The sequence below is a fragment of the Heloderma suspectum genome, chromosome 6, assembly GCF_057233095.1.
Source record: "Heloderma suspectum isolate Gila_16-S chromosome 6, 16-S_ref, whole genome shotgun sequence".
Lineage (NCBI taxonomy): Eukaryota > Metazoa > Chordata > Lepidosauria > Squamata > Helodermatidae > Heloderma > Heloderma suspectum.
Window position 1 is genome coordinate 90349776 of NC_139463.1, and position 16748 is coordinate 90366523.

The 16748-nt window shown below is 45.5% G+C and overlaps 1 protein-coding gene across 1 annotated transcript in view; it reads left to right on the forward strand.

The window, feature by feature from the left end:
- LOC146341783 (vomeronasal type-2 receptor 26-like) overlaps positions 1-7331 on the forward strand; it is a 44066-nt gene extending 36735 nt beyond the window's left edge. The window contains exons 5-7 of the mRNA XM_084807676.1: positions 3017-3137; positions 5456-5573; positions 6427-7331. Coding sequence (XP_084663802.1) covers positions 3017-3137; positions 5456-5573; positions 6427-7331 — 1144 coding nt within the window. The remainder of the gene's footprint in view (positions 1-3016; positions 3138-5455; positions 5574-6426) is intronic.
- The last annotated feature ends 9417 nt before the right edge of the window (positions 7332-16748 follow it).

Here is a 16748-nt window from a genome sequence, read left to right on the forward strand (position 1 = left end):
TGTCCATGTGTAGAGTCACCTCTTGTGCTGTTGGAAAAGTGTGTTTGCTATGATCAGCGTGTTCTCTTGGCAAAACTCTATTAGCCTTTGTCCTGCTTCATTTTGTACACCAAGGCCATGCTCGCCTGTTATCCCGGTGATTTCTTGACTTCCTACTTTAGCATTCCAATCCCCTATGATGAAGACGACATCTTTTTTTGGTGTTAGTTCTAGAAGGTGTTGTAGTCTTCATAGAATCGATCCACCTCACCTTCTTCGGCCTCAGTGGTTGGGGCGTAGACTTGAATTACTGTGATCTTGAATGGTTTGCCTTGGATTCGTACTGAGATCATTCTATCGTTTTTAAGATTGTACCCCAGTGCTGCTTTTCCCACCCTTTTGTTGACTATGAGTGCTACTCCATTTTCTTCTAAGGGATTCTTGCCCACAGTAGTAGATATGATTATCACCTGAATTAAATTCACCCATGCTTGTCCATTTTAGTTCGCTGATTCCCAAGATGTCGATGTTCAATCTTGCCATCTCATGTTTGACCACCTCCAGCTTATCTTGATTCATTGATCTGACATTCCAGGTAGGGATGTACGGAAATCACTTACCTTTCATAGATTATGTTTATGGTTGGGGGGGAGGCGCTCCGTTCCTCCCCCCCCCCGGAATCCTGGCTGGCTGGCTCCGCTCCGCAGGGATTCTGCAGAGCCGCTGACCAGCTCCGCCAGCAGCCGGAGATCTGGCTGCTGGCTAGCAGGGACGCAAATGGCGGCGGCCGTTGCCGCTGCCATTTGCATATGCGCGTTGTTGTGGGTTTTTTTTTAAGTCAGCCGTGATAGGCTACATAAACATTTACGTAGCCTATCACGGTTTTTTTATTTTTTTAACTGGAAATGGCAGCAGCGGCAGCTGATCAGAAGACTGGCCGCCGCTGCTGCCTCCAAACCGCCGCCGGAGCTGTCGCCGGAGCCACCGCCGCCACGAAGATCAGCCCAAGGTAAGTCTCATCCCGGGGGGGGGCAGGCCATTCCGCCACCAATTTCGGGGGGCCGAATGCGCTGGCATTCGGCCTCCCCGAGATCCATGGCGGAATTTTCGTACATCCCTAATTCCAGGTTCCTCAACAATATTGTTCTTTACAGCATCAGATTTTCTTTTCACCACCAGACACAACCACAGCTGAGTGTCCTTTCAGCTTTGGCCCAGCTGCTTCACTCTTTCTGGAGCTACTTGGAAATACCCTCTGCTCTTCCCCAGTAGTATACTGGAAACCTTCCTACCTGAGGCACCCATCTTCCAGCGTCATCTCTTTTAGCCTTGTGATATGTTCCATGTGGTTTTCTTGGCAAGAATACTGGAGTGGGTTGCCATTTCCTTCTCCGGTGGACCACAGTTTGTCAGAACTCTCTGCCATGACCTGTCTGTCTTGGGTGGCCCTGCACGGCATAGCTTATGGCTTCACTGAGTTACGCAAGCCCCTTTGCCACAACAATGCAGTGATCTATGAAGGGATTATACTGCCATGCACCCTGTCAAAAAGACAACAGTGAGGACCTCCTGCCAATTATAACAATGTTCTACATTCCTCTTTAATCCAATTCCCATTTTTTATCAACTATGGCTACCATTCTTGGTATTTCCCTAACCAGACCCCCAGCACTCATTCCTGACCTAACTTTTATTAGAGGTTCAATCCAATACACCTCCTTCAATACGACTATCTCTGCAGTATAAAACTATAGAATGGGGTTGTTAATAGGAAAGTGCACCATCAAATCTACATTTTGCTTCCAACCAGTTCACCAGGAGGAACTCAATCTACTGTACTTCTTACTTGGAGGCATGTTCATACACAAAGTGCTTTCCATGGGATTCTCAGTTCCCTATGCAGCATTTTCATCACAGTTCTTGAATGGGATCTGTTGGAGAAAGCCAGGGTTAACAGAGCCACCCTTATCTCAACAACTTTCTTTTCATTAGGCTCAGAGGTAGGGATGGCGGAGAATTTCTCCACGAATCTCCGGGATGCCGAATGCCAACGCATTTGGCTCCCTGAAATTGGTGGAGAAATTCCCCGTCCCCCTCCGCCCCCCCCGGTACAGGACTTACCTCTGTCAAATGTCCCTCTCGGCGGAGGGTCCCGGCAGCGTTTCGGCAGCGTTTCAATGGGGGCAGGGGCGGTCGCCGGTCTTCCAACCAGCTGCCACCGCCACCATTTCCCCGTAAAATTAAAAAAATAAAAATCCGTGATAGGCTACATAACGATTTACGTAGCCTATCATGGCTAGATTTTCAAAGTCAGCCATGATAGGCTACGTAAATCGTTATGTAGCCTATCACGGGTGACTTTGGGGGGAAAAAAAGCGTGTATGCAAATGGCGGCGCCCATGGGCGCCGCCATTTGCGTTCCTTATTAGGGCACGGGTAGTCTACGTAAAGATTTGCGTAGACTACGGCAAAAATAAGGCGTTGCCCTTATTTTCGCTGTAGTCTATGTAAATCTTTACATAGACTACCCGTTCCCTAATAAGAAACGCAAATGGCAGTGCCCATGGGCGCCGCCATTTGCGTACGCGCTTTTTTTTTTCAAAGTCACCCGTGATAGGCTATGTAACGATTTACGTAGCCTATCATGGCTGACTTTGAAAATCTAGCCGTGATAGGCTACGTGAATCGTTATGTAGCCTATCACGTTTTTTTTTTTTACCCCATAACTTTTTTATTTCACAGCCGGGGAGACGGGGCACTCCCCCCCGGCCAGAATTTCGGTGGCGAGGGATGGGGCACCTCCCCACCCGCCAAGAATTTTCGGGGGGAGAAACGAAGTGCCTCCCCCCCACCCCGAAAAAAGCTGTGGGATGAGGTAAGGGACTTTCGTCCATCCCTACTCAGAGGAATTGAGCAGTGTGCAATCATTGCAGAGGCTGATCCAATCCTGGCTAGTGACCTGGAGATCCTCCTATCTGAGGAAAAGGACATACTGTATGTGCTGGCACCATGGTTGTCTCTTCTGGGGATTGAATAGAGGTATGGAAAAGGATCTCTCTTGGCTCCTGGCTCCATTGGTGGACCTAATAAAAGAATCCAGTTTGGTCCAGAATTTGGCATTGAAGGAACTGCAGGAGCTAATTGATCACCTGAATTTTGTAAGTCTGGCAGTAGCATCTGATTATTCTGTGGCAGTTCGCTAATGCCATGAAATGTCTCCGCTCTCTCCTCCATTACATACCATGAAGGCAGGTAACAAGAGTGATGGGGGCTTACTTTCAGAACTTGAAATAATTTTATTTCTCTAAAAGGGGATGTCATTTCGGAGACAAATTATTGTGGTGGAAAAAAACTAACACCTGAAGACTGCTGAGTTTAGGGATCTGTTTGAGAGGGGATAATACGTGGAGTCATGACCTCACAAATGGGTGGAGGCAGGGATGCCCAGTTACCTTATATTCCATGAGTGCTTCCCTATATTAGTGACAGTATATATGTGGAATAACACTACAGGGAATAACATACAATTTTGTTGTAACAACATCAAATGTGATGTGGCCGCAAAAAAGGCAAATGCTATTTTGCATCTGAGTGCTGGGGGTCTGGTTAGGGAAATACCAAGAAATACCAACATCACACAATGTGATGTGGCTGCAAAAAAAGGCAAATGCTATTTTGGGCTGCATTAATAGAAGCATAGCTTCCAAATCCCGGGAAGTACTAGTTCCCCTCTACTCAGCACTGGTTAGGCCTCATCTGGAGTACTGTGTCCAGTTCTGGGCACCACACTTTGAGAAGGATGCAGACAAACTGGAGAGGGTTCAGAGGAGGGCAACAAAGATGATCAGGGGACTGGAAACAAAGCCCTATGAAGAGAGACTGAAAGAACTGGGCATGTTTAGCCTTGAGAAGAGAAGACTGAGGGGAGATATGATAGCACTCTTCAAGTACTTGAAAGGTTGTCACAGAGAAGAAGGCCAGGATCTCTTCTTGATCATCCCAGAGCGCAGGACATGGAATCATGGGCTCAAGTGACAGGAAGCCAGATTCCGGCTGAACATCAGGAAAAACTTCCTGACTGTTAGAGCAATATGACAATGGAACCAATTACCTGGGGAGGAGGTGGGCTCTCCCACACTGGAGGCCTTCAAGACGAGGCTGGACAGCCATCTGTCAGGGATGCTCTGACTTGGATTCCTGCATTGAGCAGGGGGTTGGACTCGATGGCCTTGTAGGCCCCTTCCAACCCTACTATTCTATGATTCTATCATGGTTGTTCTGGTTGCCTCAAATACAACATCCTTTGTGGTTTCCAAGGGAAACTGAGTTCAGAGGGAGTCTGGAATTCCAGAAAAATGCTCCATAGCATCCTTGGTAGCAGGATTAGTGGGAATTGTCATTGTCAGATTTTTCCTCCAATGGTGTTGGGGGGGCATCTTATAGAAGCTCTTACTTTTAAGGAAAAACTCTCAGAGCCCATGTCACACTCTTTAACTCAGAGAGAGTTAAAGTTTTTTACTTTTTGGGTAAAAAAGTCTAATGAATACAATAGTTAAGGGTTTTTTTTAATGTATTTTGCCACCCATATAGAATCAAAAGGAGGAGGAAGACAAATCTGCAAAATCATATCAGTACATATGCGATCTCAAACATGAATAATCAAGGCCATCTCAAGAGATCACACTACATGAAGCAAAAGGACCCAATTCCTCATCCTCCTCTCCTACTCCCACCTTTTTGAATGTTTCATTAGCAGTGGCTGCACAGGTCATCTCACCCATGAATGCTGAACTCTAAGGAAGGGGCCCTTTATTGGAGTCTGTCACTGTGAGTGAGGTGGTACCTGCTTTTAAAGTAACTATAAAGAATGTTTTCCACTTTGATGGCAAAGCTGCCACATAGGTGGTCTTCAGGGTCATGTTATTGTGAGGAAGGACCCCTTCCTCAGAGCGAGTCGGGGGATGGGTGCTCCAGAGAGCCCTGAAGGCAAATGCCCCAGCAACAAGTGGCAGCACTCCATAGCAAGTGGACAGGCAGGCAGGCAACTGGCTGGCTGGGGATACAGTGGTGGCAGCAGGAGCCCTGTGGTGGTGGGAGTATGCACTCCTCCACCCCTCCTGATCCATCATCTGAGGCAAGTCATTCAGCATGTCTTATAACAAGGCCAGTCCTAATAACAATCTGGTTTTAGGTGTGTTAGTACTTTGTTAAGCTCATTGTAGATATTTCAATACCTTTCAGAAGAACATCGGAAGCCGTCTTCTACTGAGTCAGACTATGGGTCCATCTAGCCCAGTATTGTCAACACTGACTGGCAGCAATAACTCTCCAGGGATCCCAGCAGGAATATTTCCAGCCCTACCTGGAGATGTCAGGGATTGAACCTGGGACCTTCTGCATGGAAAGCATGGACTCTGCCACTGACCTACAGTTCTACCTTTGTTTTACCCTTGTTTCTTTTTCTTTTTCATTCTAGTTCCATCATTTTCTAAAGAGCATCTTGTTCAACAACAGTGCTGGAGATACGATGAGTTTTGATGAAAATGGAGAATTAGTAGCTGGTTTCGATGTAATGAACTTGGTAACATTCCCAAGTAACTCTTTTGTGAGAGTAAAAGTTGGAAGACTGGAACCTCAGGCTCCTGCAGGGGAAGAGTTGACCCTTGATGATGATAAAATTGTGTGGCACAGAAGTTTTAACCAGGTGAGTCAAAGAGACAGTTCTACAAAGCTGAAGTACTCCAATATATGAAATAATTGAAGGAAGTTTCATTTTGGCCAGATCTGACTTTTGGAGCCCTTTGGGTGTTATATTGTGGCATGCTGGGTGGCATGCTATTTTTATTTAAAAAAGCAAAAAAAGCAAAAACAAAACTCAGTTCCTTTCCTATGCAAGAAAAAATATTGAGAACCTACTTGAACATTAACACTATTCTGTGGAAGATTACACTCTCTTTTTTTTAACTTTAGCAGTTGGTGTCAAGCTAAAAACTATCAGCTTAATAATTTGACTTCTTTTGTTATGGGAAGGTTCAGTTGTTGTTGTTGTTGTTGTTGTTGTTTTTAATGTTTATATGGTTTTTAATGTTATGCTCTCACCAAGTGACGTACAAAAGCAATGAGACAAGGTCCAATAGACTATCGTCTGTCTGTCTGTCTGTCTGTCTGTCTATCTATCTATCTATCACACAATACTTGGGTGATACAATACTTAGCTTCACTTTCAATTACATTTGTAAGTTACTGTTAGTTTTGTCTAGGCATGAACTGGAAGAAGGCTTGGAAGAGCTTTAATAGAGTGCTCAATCCCTGTTTCACTGAGCATTTGTGGAATTAGTGCAGTAGGTGCTACTTCAATAATATATTTTTCAGGATAAGTGATTCCTTTCCCCTGACACATTCCCTGAAGTCCTGAAATATTTAAACAGCACTTATTCTTTGTTTCAGATATGGATGCCTGTATCAAATGTCCAGAAGATCCCAACAAGTACCAAAATCAATGCATTTCCCGTGTTCTGAGCTACTTCTCTTATGAAGAACCTTTAGGAATCATCTTTACTATATTGGCTATTTCTTTCTCTGTGATTACAACTTCAGTGCTTGGAATGTTTATGAAGCACCAGAACACTCCTATAGTCAAAGCCAGCAACCAGACCCTTACCTACATCCTCCTCATCTCCCTCCTTTTTTGCTTCCTTTCATCCTTGCTGTTCATTGGACAACCTCAATATATTACCTGCCTTCTCCGACAAACAGTTTTTGGCACCGTCTTCTCTGTGGCCCTTTCCTCTGTGTTGGCAAAAACCATCACTGTGATTCTGGCATTCATGGCAACCAAACCAGGATCCAGAATGAGGAAATGGGTGGGGAATAGACTGACAAGTTCTATTGTCCTTTCTGGCTCCTTTATCCAAGCAGGCATTTGTACAATTTGGCTAAGTACATCTCCTCCATTTCCAGATATGGACATGCACTCACTGAATGGCAAAATCATAGTGGAATGTAATGAGGGCTCAGCTGTCATATTTTACTGTGTCTTGGGTTACATGGGCTTCTTGGCCATTGCCAGCTTCACAGTGGCTTTCCTAGCCAGGAAGCTGCCAGATACTTTCAATGAAGCCAAATTTATCACTTTCAGCATGTTGATTTTTTGCAGTGTTTGGTTCTCCTTTGTTCCAACCTACCTGAGCTCCAAGGGAAAATATATGGTAGCTGTGGAGATCTTTTCTATCTTAACCTCCAGTGCTGGTGTATTGGTTTCTATTTTTTTCCCCAAATGTTACATCATTATTCTGAGGCCTCACCTAAACAAGAAGGGGCATTTGATAAGGAGAGAAAAGTATGATATGTAGGTTTGTCTCTGTATTCTGCTCAAATACATAGTTCACTGGACATGTCAAGTGGGTGGAGATGTAATTACAACCTTGGACAACTTTGATTCCTAAAGTTGAGTAAAAGTTCCCATGTTGAAATGAATATAATTAAACTGTCTTAGGAATGTTTCAGATTTGGCAAGAGTATTCCCATCTTCTGTGAAACAGGGTCTTTAATCATTTAGAACTATGCTATACAGAATTTCCACAAATATATTTCAGTGTTTTCTGTCTTTGTTCTGGCAGTGTGGGAAAACTTCTCTAACCCTGATGCAGCTCCAATCATGGGCAACTGATTTCTCGACATCTCTCTGCTTGGTTATTCAATTAACATATTGAACAAGAAACTGGAATTTATTCAATCCTTTTGACTAGTCTAAGGTTTGGGTTCACCCATGTCATGTGCTGTACATCTTCATAGAAACATGCTAACCTTGTTTGCAAAGAGTGTTTGTAAAGAGAGGAGACACTGACACTGATACTTCTCAGCATGTAAAAGCCATAAGCATGTCCTCTCACAAGGGCTGTGTAATGGATATTAAAAATGCACATGAGTGGTGGTGGTACTACCTCTCAGGAATATAGACAAAGGACATTGTGTAGCCTGTCCTATCTCATGGGGGTGAAGATGAAGACATGGCAGTTTGCCATGGCTTGCTAACAAGATCTGTTAGAACAAATGACACTTTACCCATATCACTATTACTAGGTTTGTAAATATGAGCATAGCACCACCAGTTAGTGTGATAGATTTTACCTTACGGGGTTTTATTGCCCTACCTATGCACTACATCAGGGGTGGGGAACTTTGGGGGGGCAGGGTATGACATTGCCCCCCTAGACCTCACCAGTGGCCACACCTCTGCCCCTTCCACCTTCAAATGATTGGGAAATTCAGCAGTATGGTACTGGCAATGATTGGAGGCCACAAAAAATGGGGGGGTGCACTTGGCCTGTGAACTGTATCTTGCCCATCCCTGCACCACATAGAGGACCCTTAAATTAATCTTAATTCACATGCACTGTCTCAGACTATGGATCAGACATTTTCTCCTGGGAACCCTTGAAAATAGATGTCCCAGCTTGCAGCCACTGCCCTGCAGAATAATTTAAAATGACCTCTATCTGGTGGCTGTATTAGATGCCTGAGATATGGTAACACCCCTGTTCTCCAATAGTCTAGCTGAGACATGAATCAACAGATTTGCTCACAGAACAAAATAGATTGTGAAAACAGGCAGCCATGTCTATATTTGCCTTGTTTACCTAATTTATTCAGGTCACAAAACTCAACTTTTCATGGCATAGATGTGAATATTTTGAGGACAAAGCAGCCACTTTTCTCATGAAAGGAGTGTCCTAGAAGGGTTAGAAGTGGCATTGAACTAGACTGGACAGGAAGATCTTGACCAAACTTTCTCACTGATGGCAGAATTCAGACGATGAAATGGATTATTTGGCAATGAAAAAAATAGTCAGAGGGTGGCAATGAAAAAAAAAAGGTTTCTCATTTGCCCACACAAACATTTCACATGAATCCCATCACACTGAAATGCTTTTATTACAAAAATGTTAACTGGTCCATTAATGTGTGGCTGCCTTTGAAAATTGTTCAGAAGTTTCAGGTGGTCCAGCTGTGTGGCCAGGTTATTGACCAGGGCCAGTTACCTGGAGCATGTTATTTCATTGTTAAAGCAACTTCACTGGCTGATGGCACATCTCAGTCCTAAACATTACAGCTCTTAACAGCTAAGTATCACAGTATTTGAAGGACTGCCTTATCCCATATAGCCCTACATTGGTTTTAAGAAATTCAAATGATGCTCTTTGATGGGACACTAGAAAGAGACCTCTCAGCTGTTGCACCTAAGCTTTGGAATTCCTTTCCCAGGAAGGGCAGTCTAGCCCCCTCTGTCTTAGACTTTCATTCAACATGTGGTAACAAATTTGTTTAGAAAGGCTTTTGACCCGCTAAACGAGGAGGAGGCAACTTGTAGCCACCCAAATGTTTCAGCCTATAATCCCCATTGGCCCTAGACTCTATAGCCAAAGGTGATAGATGATGAAGATGTAGGACAAAACATCTGGAGGGTCACAACTTGCCCAACCCTGTGCTAAACTGATCTATTTTCTATTGATGGTTTGTAATTGGTTGTTGATCGATTCTGCGTTTATCTGCGCATGTTTTTCATCCATAGTTTTTTGTTTGTTTTTAACAAGGCTTCATTCATTTCTAATATTTGGTTTTACTCTTTTTATTGTATCTGCATATTGCTTTTGCTCTTGTTAGCTGCATTAGTATGGCCACTAGTCATAATCATGCAGGTCATTTACTCTCTCTGAGATCACAAGCACCATGCTTCTGAATACCAAACACTGGGGGACAACACCAGAAAAGAAATACTGCCCTCATATCCTGTTGGCATATTTCCCAAATGTATCTGGGTTGTCACTCTGGGAAACATGATGCTGTCTATATAAGCCTGAGGTCTGATTCTGCACAGGTCCTCTTATGTTAATATGTTGAAAGATGGAGTATAAATGTAATAATAGAGATATTGCTCTAGAATTTACTCTTTGCAGCTAGTATTCAATGTTATATTAATGAATACTAATTAATGTTATATTAATGAATACACAGGTCAATGATTATCGTAATTGCATTATACTGTGCATTAAACCATTACAAGTGGAACACTTATCCAAAGAGCAGAGGGGGGCAAGGCCATATGTGGAGCACATGTCTCAACATGACTTCACTGAATGTGAGAAACTGCATTATTTCTTCCCATGAAGCTGGAAGTTCATTGCAAATTAAGTAGCATGCATAGCATTAGAACAATAAGAACCATCTTCAATCTCTTTATTCTGGTTTGGTTTCCCTGTCAGCCATTAACAACATTGTTTATGTTAGCATAATCCGAAAAGAGCTTCATGAAGGAAGTGAGAGGCTTGTTTCTTGTTTCCTCCTCAAAACACCAGCATTATTCTTTTCTGGTAGGAGGCCTTTGTACATGTTATGGTGCAATCTATTTCACAGACCAGGCCTGGGAAAATAAGAACCATTGTGTAGATCCTTGGTGAATAAACCTTATATCAAGTATTTCCCCATGAAATACATAGTACTTGTCTTAAAGTCCATAGATATCTAGATGAACCCCAACTTTGAGAATAACTTCTGCAAAATAGATATAAGATGCTTGTGTAATGTAGGAAGGCAATATAAAACTTGTACTTCAATGTACAGAACTGGAAAATTAGCAGGAAAAAAAGGGGGTAACCAAACTAATTAGGGGGATGGGCATCTACCCCATGGCAAAAGCTTATAATATTTTGGGCTATTTAATTTAGAACGAAATTGTGACTAAGGGGGTGGCATGAGCGAGGTTTATAACTTTGTGTATTGTATCAAAAAAGTGGTTTGAAAAAAGTTCATAATACTAGAACCGTGGGCTATCCGATGCAAATTATTTTCAGGAGATCATTCTTCTTCTTCTTAAGGTGCCATCTCCTGTCCAATGTAAGCTATCATTACAGCTATTTTCATTTTTGATGCCCACTACACCATTTGCATCCCTGTTCATGTGATAGGCTTCGCAAATATTTGGGGAAAAACAGGGACGCAAATGGTGTAGAGGATGCCATGGCTGCATTTAGGCTAATCTACCAGCTTTACAGCCACCAACAGCACCCACTATGCCATTTGTGTCCGGAGACTCACTTACCCTACCCTAGCGATACGGCATGGCATGGCAGTCTGCTGTATCACCAGTGAAGCCAGTGGCCAGCTCCGCAGGATCAACGCACAGAGGGAGCTGACCCGCACGGATTCTAGGGGGAGGCAGAAGTGAGTGCTCCATTCCACCACAGGCCCCAATGGGGCCAGATTCTTGAAATCTGGCCTCATTGGGGTCCATGGCAGAATTCTCCCCCATCCCTAGTGACTCCATCTTCTGGCCTTTGTTTGCTGCTCTACAATGCTGGCTATCCTTGAAAGACCAGGTCCACAGCCTGGGGGTCATTTTAGACTCCCAGCTGCCCATGGAGGCTCAGGTGTCAGCTGTGAGCTGGACAGCATTGTACCAACTCCATCTGATACAGCGGCTGCACCCCTACCTTCCCGAACATCTGCTCTCATTGGTAGTAGATGCTCTGGTCTTCGCTCACCTAGACTACTGTAATGCGCTCTATGTGGGGTTACCCTTGAAGATGGCTCAGAAGCTGCAGCTGGTGCAGAACAGAGTGGCTTGCCTGATTAAAGGCAGCCGCTGGCGTGATCATATCACTATGGTGCTGAAGGAGTTGCACTGGTTACCAGTTGTTTTCCGGGCCAAATTCAAGGTGTTGGTTTTGACCTTTAAAACCCTACCCATTTCCAGCTCCTTATCTCAAGGAGTGCCTCCAGTAACACCAGACAGGCCGCTTAACAAGATCAGCCTCAGATGGACTTCTCTCTGTCCAATCAGCCAGGACTGCTAGGCTGGTGAGGATGAGGGAGAGGGCCTTCTCTGTGGTGGCCCCCACTCTGTGGAAATCCCTCCCTAGGGAATTCTGCCATGCACCCTCTTTAATGAGCTTCCGCCACGCACTGAAAACTTGGTTATTCAGGCAGGCATTTGGGGTGGGTTAGGGTATTTTTAAATAATGTTTTAATTTATAATTTTTCTGTTTTAAATTGTACCATTGTACATCACCCAGAGTGGCTGGGTGACCAGCCAGATGGGGGATTAAGAAAACAAACAAACAAACAAACAAACAAACAAACACAGAGACCATTATATAGAAATCTAGGTTGGCTGGCTTGTGATGACCTTCTCATTGTGATGCATGCAAGCTTTACAACCCTCAGAAACTTCTTCTCAAGAAATACAACAGTGGAAAAGGCTTTCTCTGTGTTGTAAGCAGCCTTGAGATGAAAGGCACCATTTGGAGAGAAGAATAGACCACAAAAGAAAAAAAGGAACCTGGAAATATGTTTCTGGGACTTGCTTCTAGATTTTTCTTGAAGTATTTGAAAAGTATACAATACTGACATGGACTTCAGACACAATTTATCCTGGAAAAGCACACTGAAGACCATTGGATTCAAGAGATACCCAAACACGTGTTAAATACTCACACTGAAATAAAAAGAGCTTCAAAGATCTTATCATGGTTTGGATTTTTCCTCTTACCCCTCCTTTTTAGCAAATCCTTACTGTTTATGCCAGGCCACAGGATGAAGTGGTGGGGTTTTCCTATAACCTTTTTCTGCTGGGAGTACATCAGAATGCAGCTTCATCAAACTAATTTGACACCAATATTAGAGGATGCTTGGAGTAGGGATGGACGAAAGTCCCTTACCTTATCCCGCAGCTTGCTTCGCGGTGGGGGGGAGGTGCTCCGTCCCTTCCCCCGAAATTCTGGGCGGGGGGAGGCACCCCCATCCCTCCCCGCTGAAATTCTGGCCGGGGGGGGAGGCGCCCCGTCCCTCTGGCCGCGAATCTCGTCTTCTGCTGGGATGCAAATGGCGGCGGCTATAGCCGCCGCCGTTTGCATCCCTGCAGTTAGCCATGATAGGCTATGTAAATCCTTATGTAGCCTATCACGGCTGACGTTGGGGAAAAAAAAGCGCGTACGCAAATGGTGGCACCCATGGGCGCTGCCATTTGCGTTCCTTATTTGGGCACGTGTAGTCTATGTAAACATTTACGTAGACTACGGCAAAAATAAGGGCAACGCAAATAGTGCTGCCATTTGTGTACGCGCTTCCCCCCCCCAAAGTCAGCCATGATAGGCTACGTAAGGATTTACATAGCCTATCATGGTGTTTTTTGAAAATGTAGCCATGACAGGCTACGTAAATCTTTACGTAGCCTATCACGTTTGTTGTTGTTGTTGTTTTACAGGGAAATGGCGGCGGCGGCAGCTGGTCGGAAGACCAGCTGCCACCGCCGAACCACCGCCGGGAGCCGCCAGCGCCAGGGACATTCGACAAAGGTAAGTCCCATCCTGGGGGGGGCAGGGGGGGCGGACCGTTTCTCCACCAATTTCGGGGGGCCGAATGCATTGGCATTTGGCCTCCCAGAGATTCGTGGAGAAATTCTCCGACATCCCTAGCTTGGAGTAGTATCCAATATGAGCCATGCAGACATGGCCAGCCCCACCGGCCCCAGTCTGTGCATAGCCCAACATAGTGCTTTTGGAGGCAAGCCCCAAAGTGAGCTAAAATGCTGGTTTCTGAAAGGGGCAGGTTGAGTTCCTTCCAGAAACAAAGAAGCAATGTAACAAAGAAGCAATAATAATTATTACAGCTATTACTGTTTTCAAGAAAATGTAATTTGAAGTTTGCCCAGGAACAGCAGAAATAGAAAATCCTTCCTGCCCCCCGCCAGACAGAATGATGACATCACTGCTCTCTTTCCCCAGCTAGTAAAACACTTTGTAGGTATTCTATTGAGATTTCTCTCTCATCTCTACCTTTGTTTTTATAGCTCTGCCATCACTTATCAGGCCTCAAAATTCTGTCAGACCTTTAAGGTGAGCAAGTTCAAGTATTTTAGATGACAGAAAAAGCTCTGTTCCTTCATCTACCATTACTGAGCTGTGTCTCTCCTGGACTCCTGACCAATCTGCTGACCAAGCCCACATACATCTTGCCCTAACATAGCAGGCCTTTTGAGGGTGAAATGGTTGCAGCCTTCATTGGGTGGGAGGATGAACTCTTTGTCTCCCAACCCCATCACTGGGAGATGGGAGTGGAGTGGTGAACAGAAGGAACAGCATCCATGGAAAGGAATTATTGGAATTAGATGAAAGGAGAGGCCATGTAAAGTGTGTAGTCTGGTGTTTTGATTGTCTCCCATATTATAGGGAGGAAATCCCATGGGTTGTTGGGGAAACAAAAAACAGAGAGAGAGCAGAAGATCTGTCCTGTGAACTGTGGGGAGATTAAAGCGGTGGGTGGATTGATGCTAGTTTCACTTGCTGGCTCAAACCCAAGTTGATAAGATGAAGGGAGACAGCAAATCTTAGGGCACTTCAGTTTGGGCCCAAAGAAGTACCATAATGGCTTGGGGTAGCATAAAGGGAAGACACCATCTGTCCTAGAATTCCTGCTCCTGCACATGAATCCTTGTGAGGGAAAGCTGCAGTTATTGGTGCTGAAGGAAATACTCTCAGTCTCTCTCCAGACTGCAGTTTTCAGCTAACTTTAAAGTGCTTTTTAATGAAAATTAGAACAGGTAGAGTGAGTGATTATTCTTTTCTCTATAGCTATTGGCTAAGCAACTGTTGACAGCACACTGCATTCTGAAATGTAGGAGAAAGCCCCATTACAAGGTGAGTGTATATTGTTCACAGTTGCATGCTTGATAAGAGATTTGAATATATTTCCATGTACTGGATTGCATCTTGAGGTTCCTTGTAACTATCAGTATTGTGGCTTAGAACTCAAGAGGTGTTGAATTTTTAAATGGTATCTCATAGTTATAGTAGCATGAGAGCTAGCATGAGTGACACAGTGTTTCCCAGCTAGACCAAAGTTACAATTCCTACTTTAGTAGAATGTCCCAACAAAATTGTCCACCATCACTACCAGCAGTACATAAATGGCTGCTTTCTAGGAAATTTTCCCAAAAATTTTGTGAATTTTTTTCACAAAATACGCCATTTGCGTACGTGCTTTTTTTTTTTTTTCCAAAGTCACCCGTGATAGGCTACGTAACGATTTCCGTAGCCTATCATGGCTGACTTTGGAAATCTAGCCATGATAGGCTACATTAATCATTACGTAGCCTATCACGGGGTTTGGGGTTTTTTTTACACTTTACTTTGTAATGGCGGCGGCAGCAGCTGGTCGGACGACCGGCTGCCGCCCCCGCCCCCGACGAAAGGCTGACGAACTGCCGCTGGGACCCGCCGCCGGGAGGGACATTTGCCAAAGGTAAGTCCCATCCGGGGGGGCGGGGGTGGAGAATTTCACTGCCGATTTTGGGGGGCCAAATGCGTTGGCGCTCGGCCCCCCGAAGATTCGGGGAGAAATTCTCCGCCATCCCTACAGTCAAGAGTAGGGATGCACGAAAGTCACTTACCTGGTCTCGCAGCTTGCTTCATGGTGGGGGGGAGGCGCTTCGCTGCTCCCCCCGCGAAGTTCAGGCTGGGGGGGGAGGCTTCCCGCCTCACCCGGCCAAAATTCAGGCCGGGGAGGAGGCTTCCCGCCTTGCCCGGCCGCGAACTCAAAAGTTTAAAAAACAACAACAACGCCCCCGTGATAGGCTATGTGACAATTAACGTAGCCTACCACGGCTAGATCTGCAAAGTCAGCCGTGATAGGCTACATTAATCGTCACGTAGCCTATCACGGGTGACTTAAAAAAAAAAAAAATAGCATTGCCCTTATTTTCGCCATAGTCTACGTAAAGGTTTACGTAGACTACAGCGACCAAATAAGGAACGGGAATGGCAGCTCCCTATAGGGGCTGCCATTATCTGTACGTAGGGATGGCGGAGAATTTCTCCCCGAAACTTGGGGGGGCCGAGCGCCAACGTGTTCGGCCCCCCGAACAAGTTTCGGGGAAAAATCCTCCACACAACCCCACACCCCGCACCCCCCCCCGGGATGGGACTTACCTTCGCCGAATGTCCCTCCCGGTGGCGGGTCCGGCCGGAGGTTCAGCAGCTGTTCATGCGGGGCGGGAGCGGCAGCCGGTCTTTCAACCGGCTGCCGACGCCGCCATTCCAAGAAAAGAAAAAAAAAACACGCCCCCTGATAGGCTACGTGATGATTAACGTAGCCTATCACGGCTAGATTTGCAAAGTCAGCCGTGATAGGCTACGTCAATCGTCACGTAGCCTATCATGGGTGACTTTAAAAAAAAAAGCGCGTACGGATAATGGCGGCCCCCATAGGGAGCTGCCATTCCTGTTCCTTATTTGGTACGCCATTAGCGTACGAGCTTTTTTTTTTTTTTCCTAAAGTCACCCGTGATAGGCTACGTGACGATTGACGTAGCCTATCATGGCTGACTTTGCAGATCTAGCCGTGATAGGCTACGTTAATCGTCACGTAGCCTATCACGGGGGCGTTGTTTGTTTGTTTTTAACTTCCGAGTTCGTGGCCGGGCAAGGCGGGAAGCCTCCTCCCCAGCCTGTATTTTGGCTGGGTGAGGCGGGAAGCCTCCGCCCCGGCCTGAATTTCGGCCGGGCGAGGCGGGAAGCCTCCCCCCCTGGCCTGAACTTCACAGGGGGAGCAGAGAAGCGCCTCCCCCCCACCGCGAACAAGCTTCGAGGACAGGTAAGTCACTTTCGTCCACCCCTAGCAGCGGTGGCAGCCGGCTGCTGCTCCCGCCCCGGATGAACACCCACCGAACCGCCGGCCGGACCCGCCGCCGGGAGGGACATTCGGCAAAGGTAAGT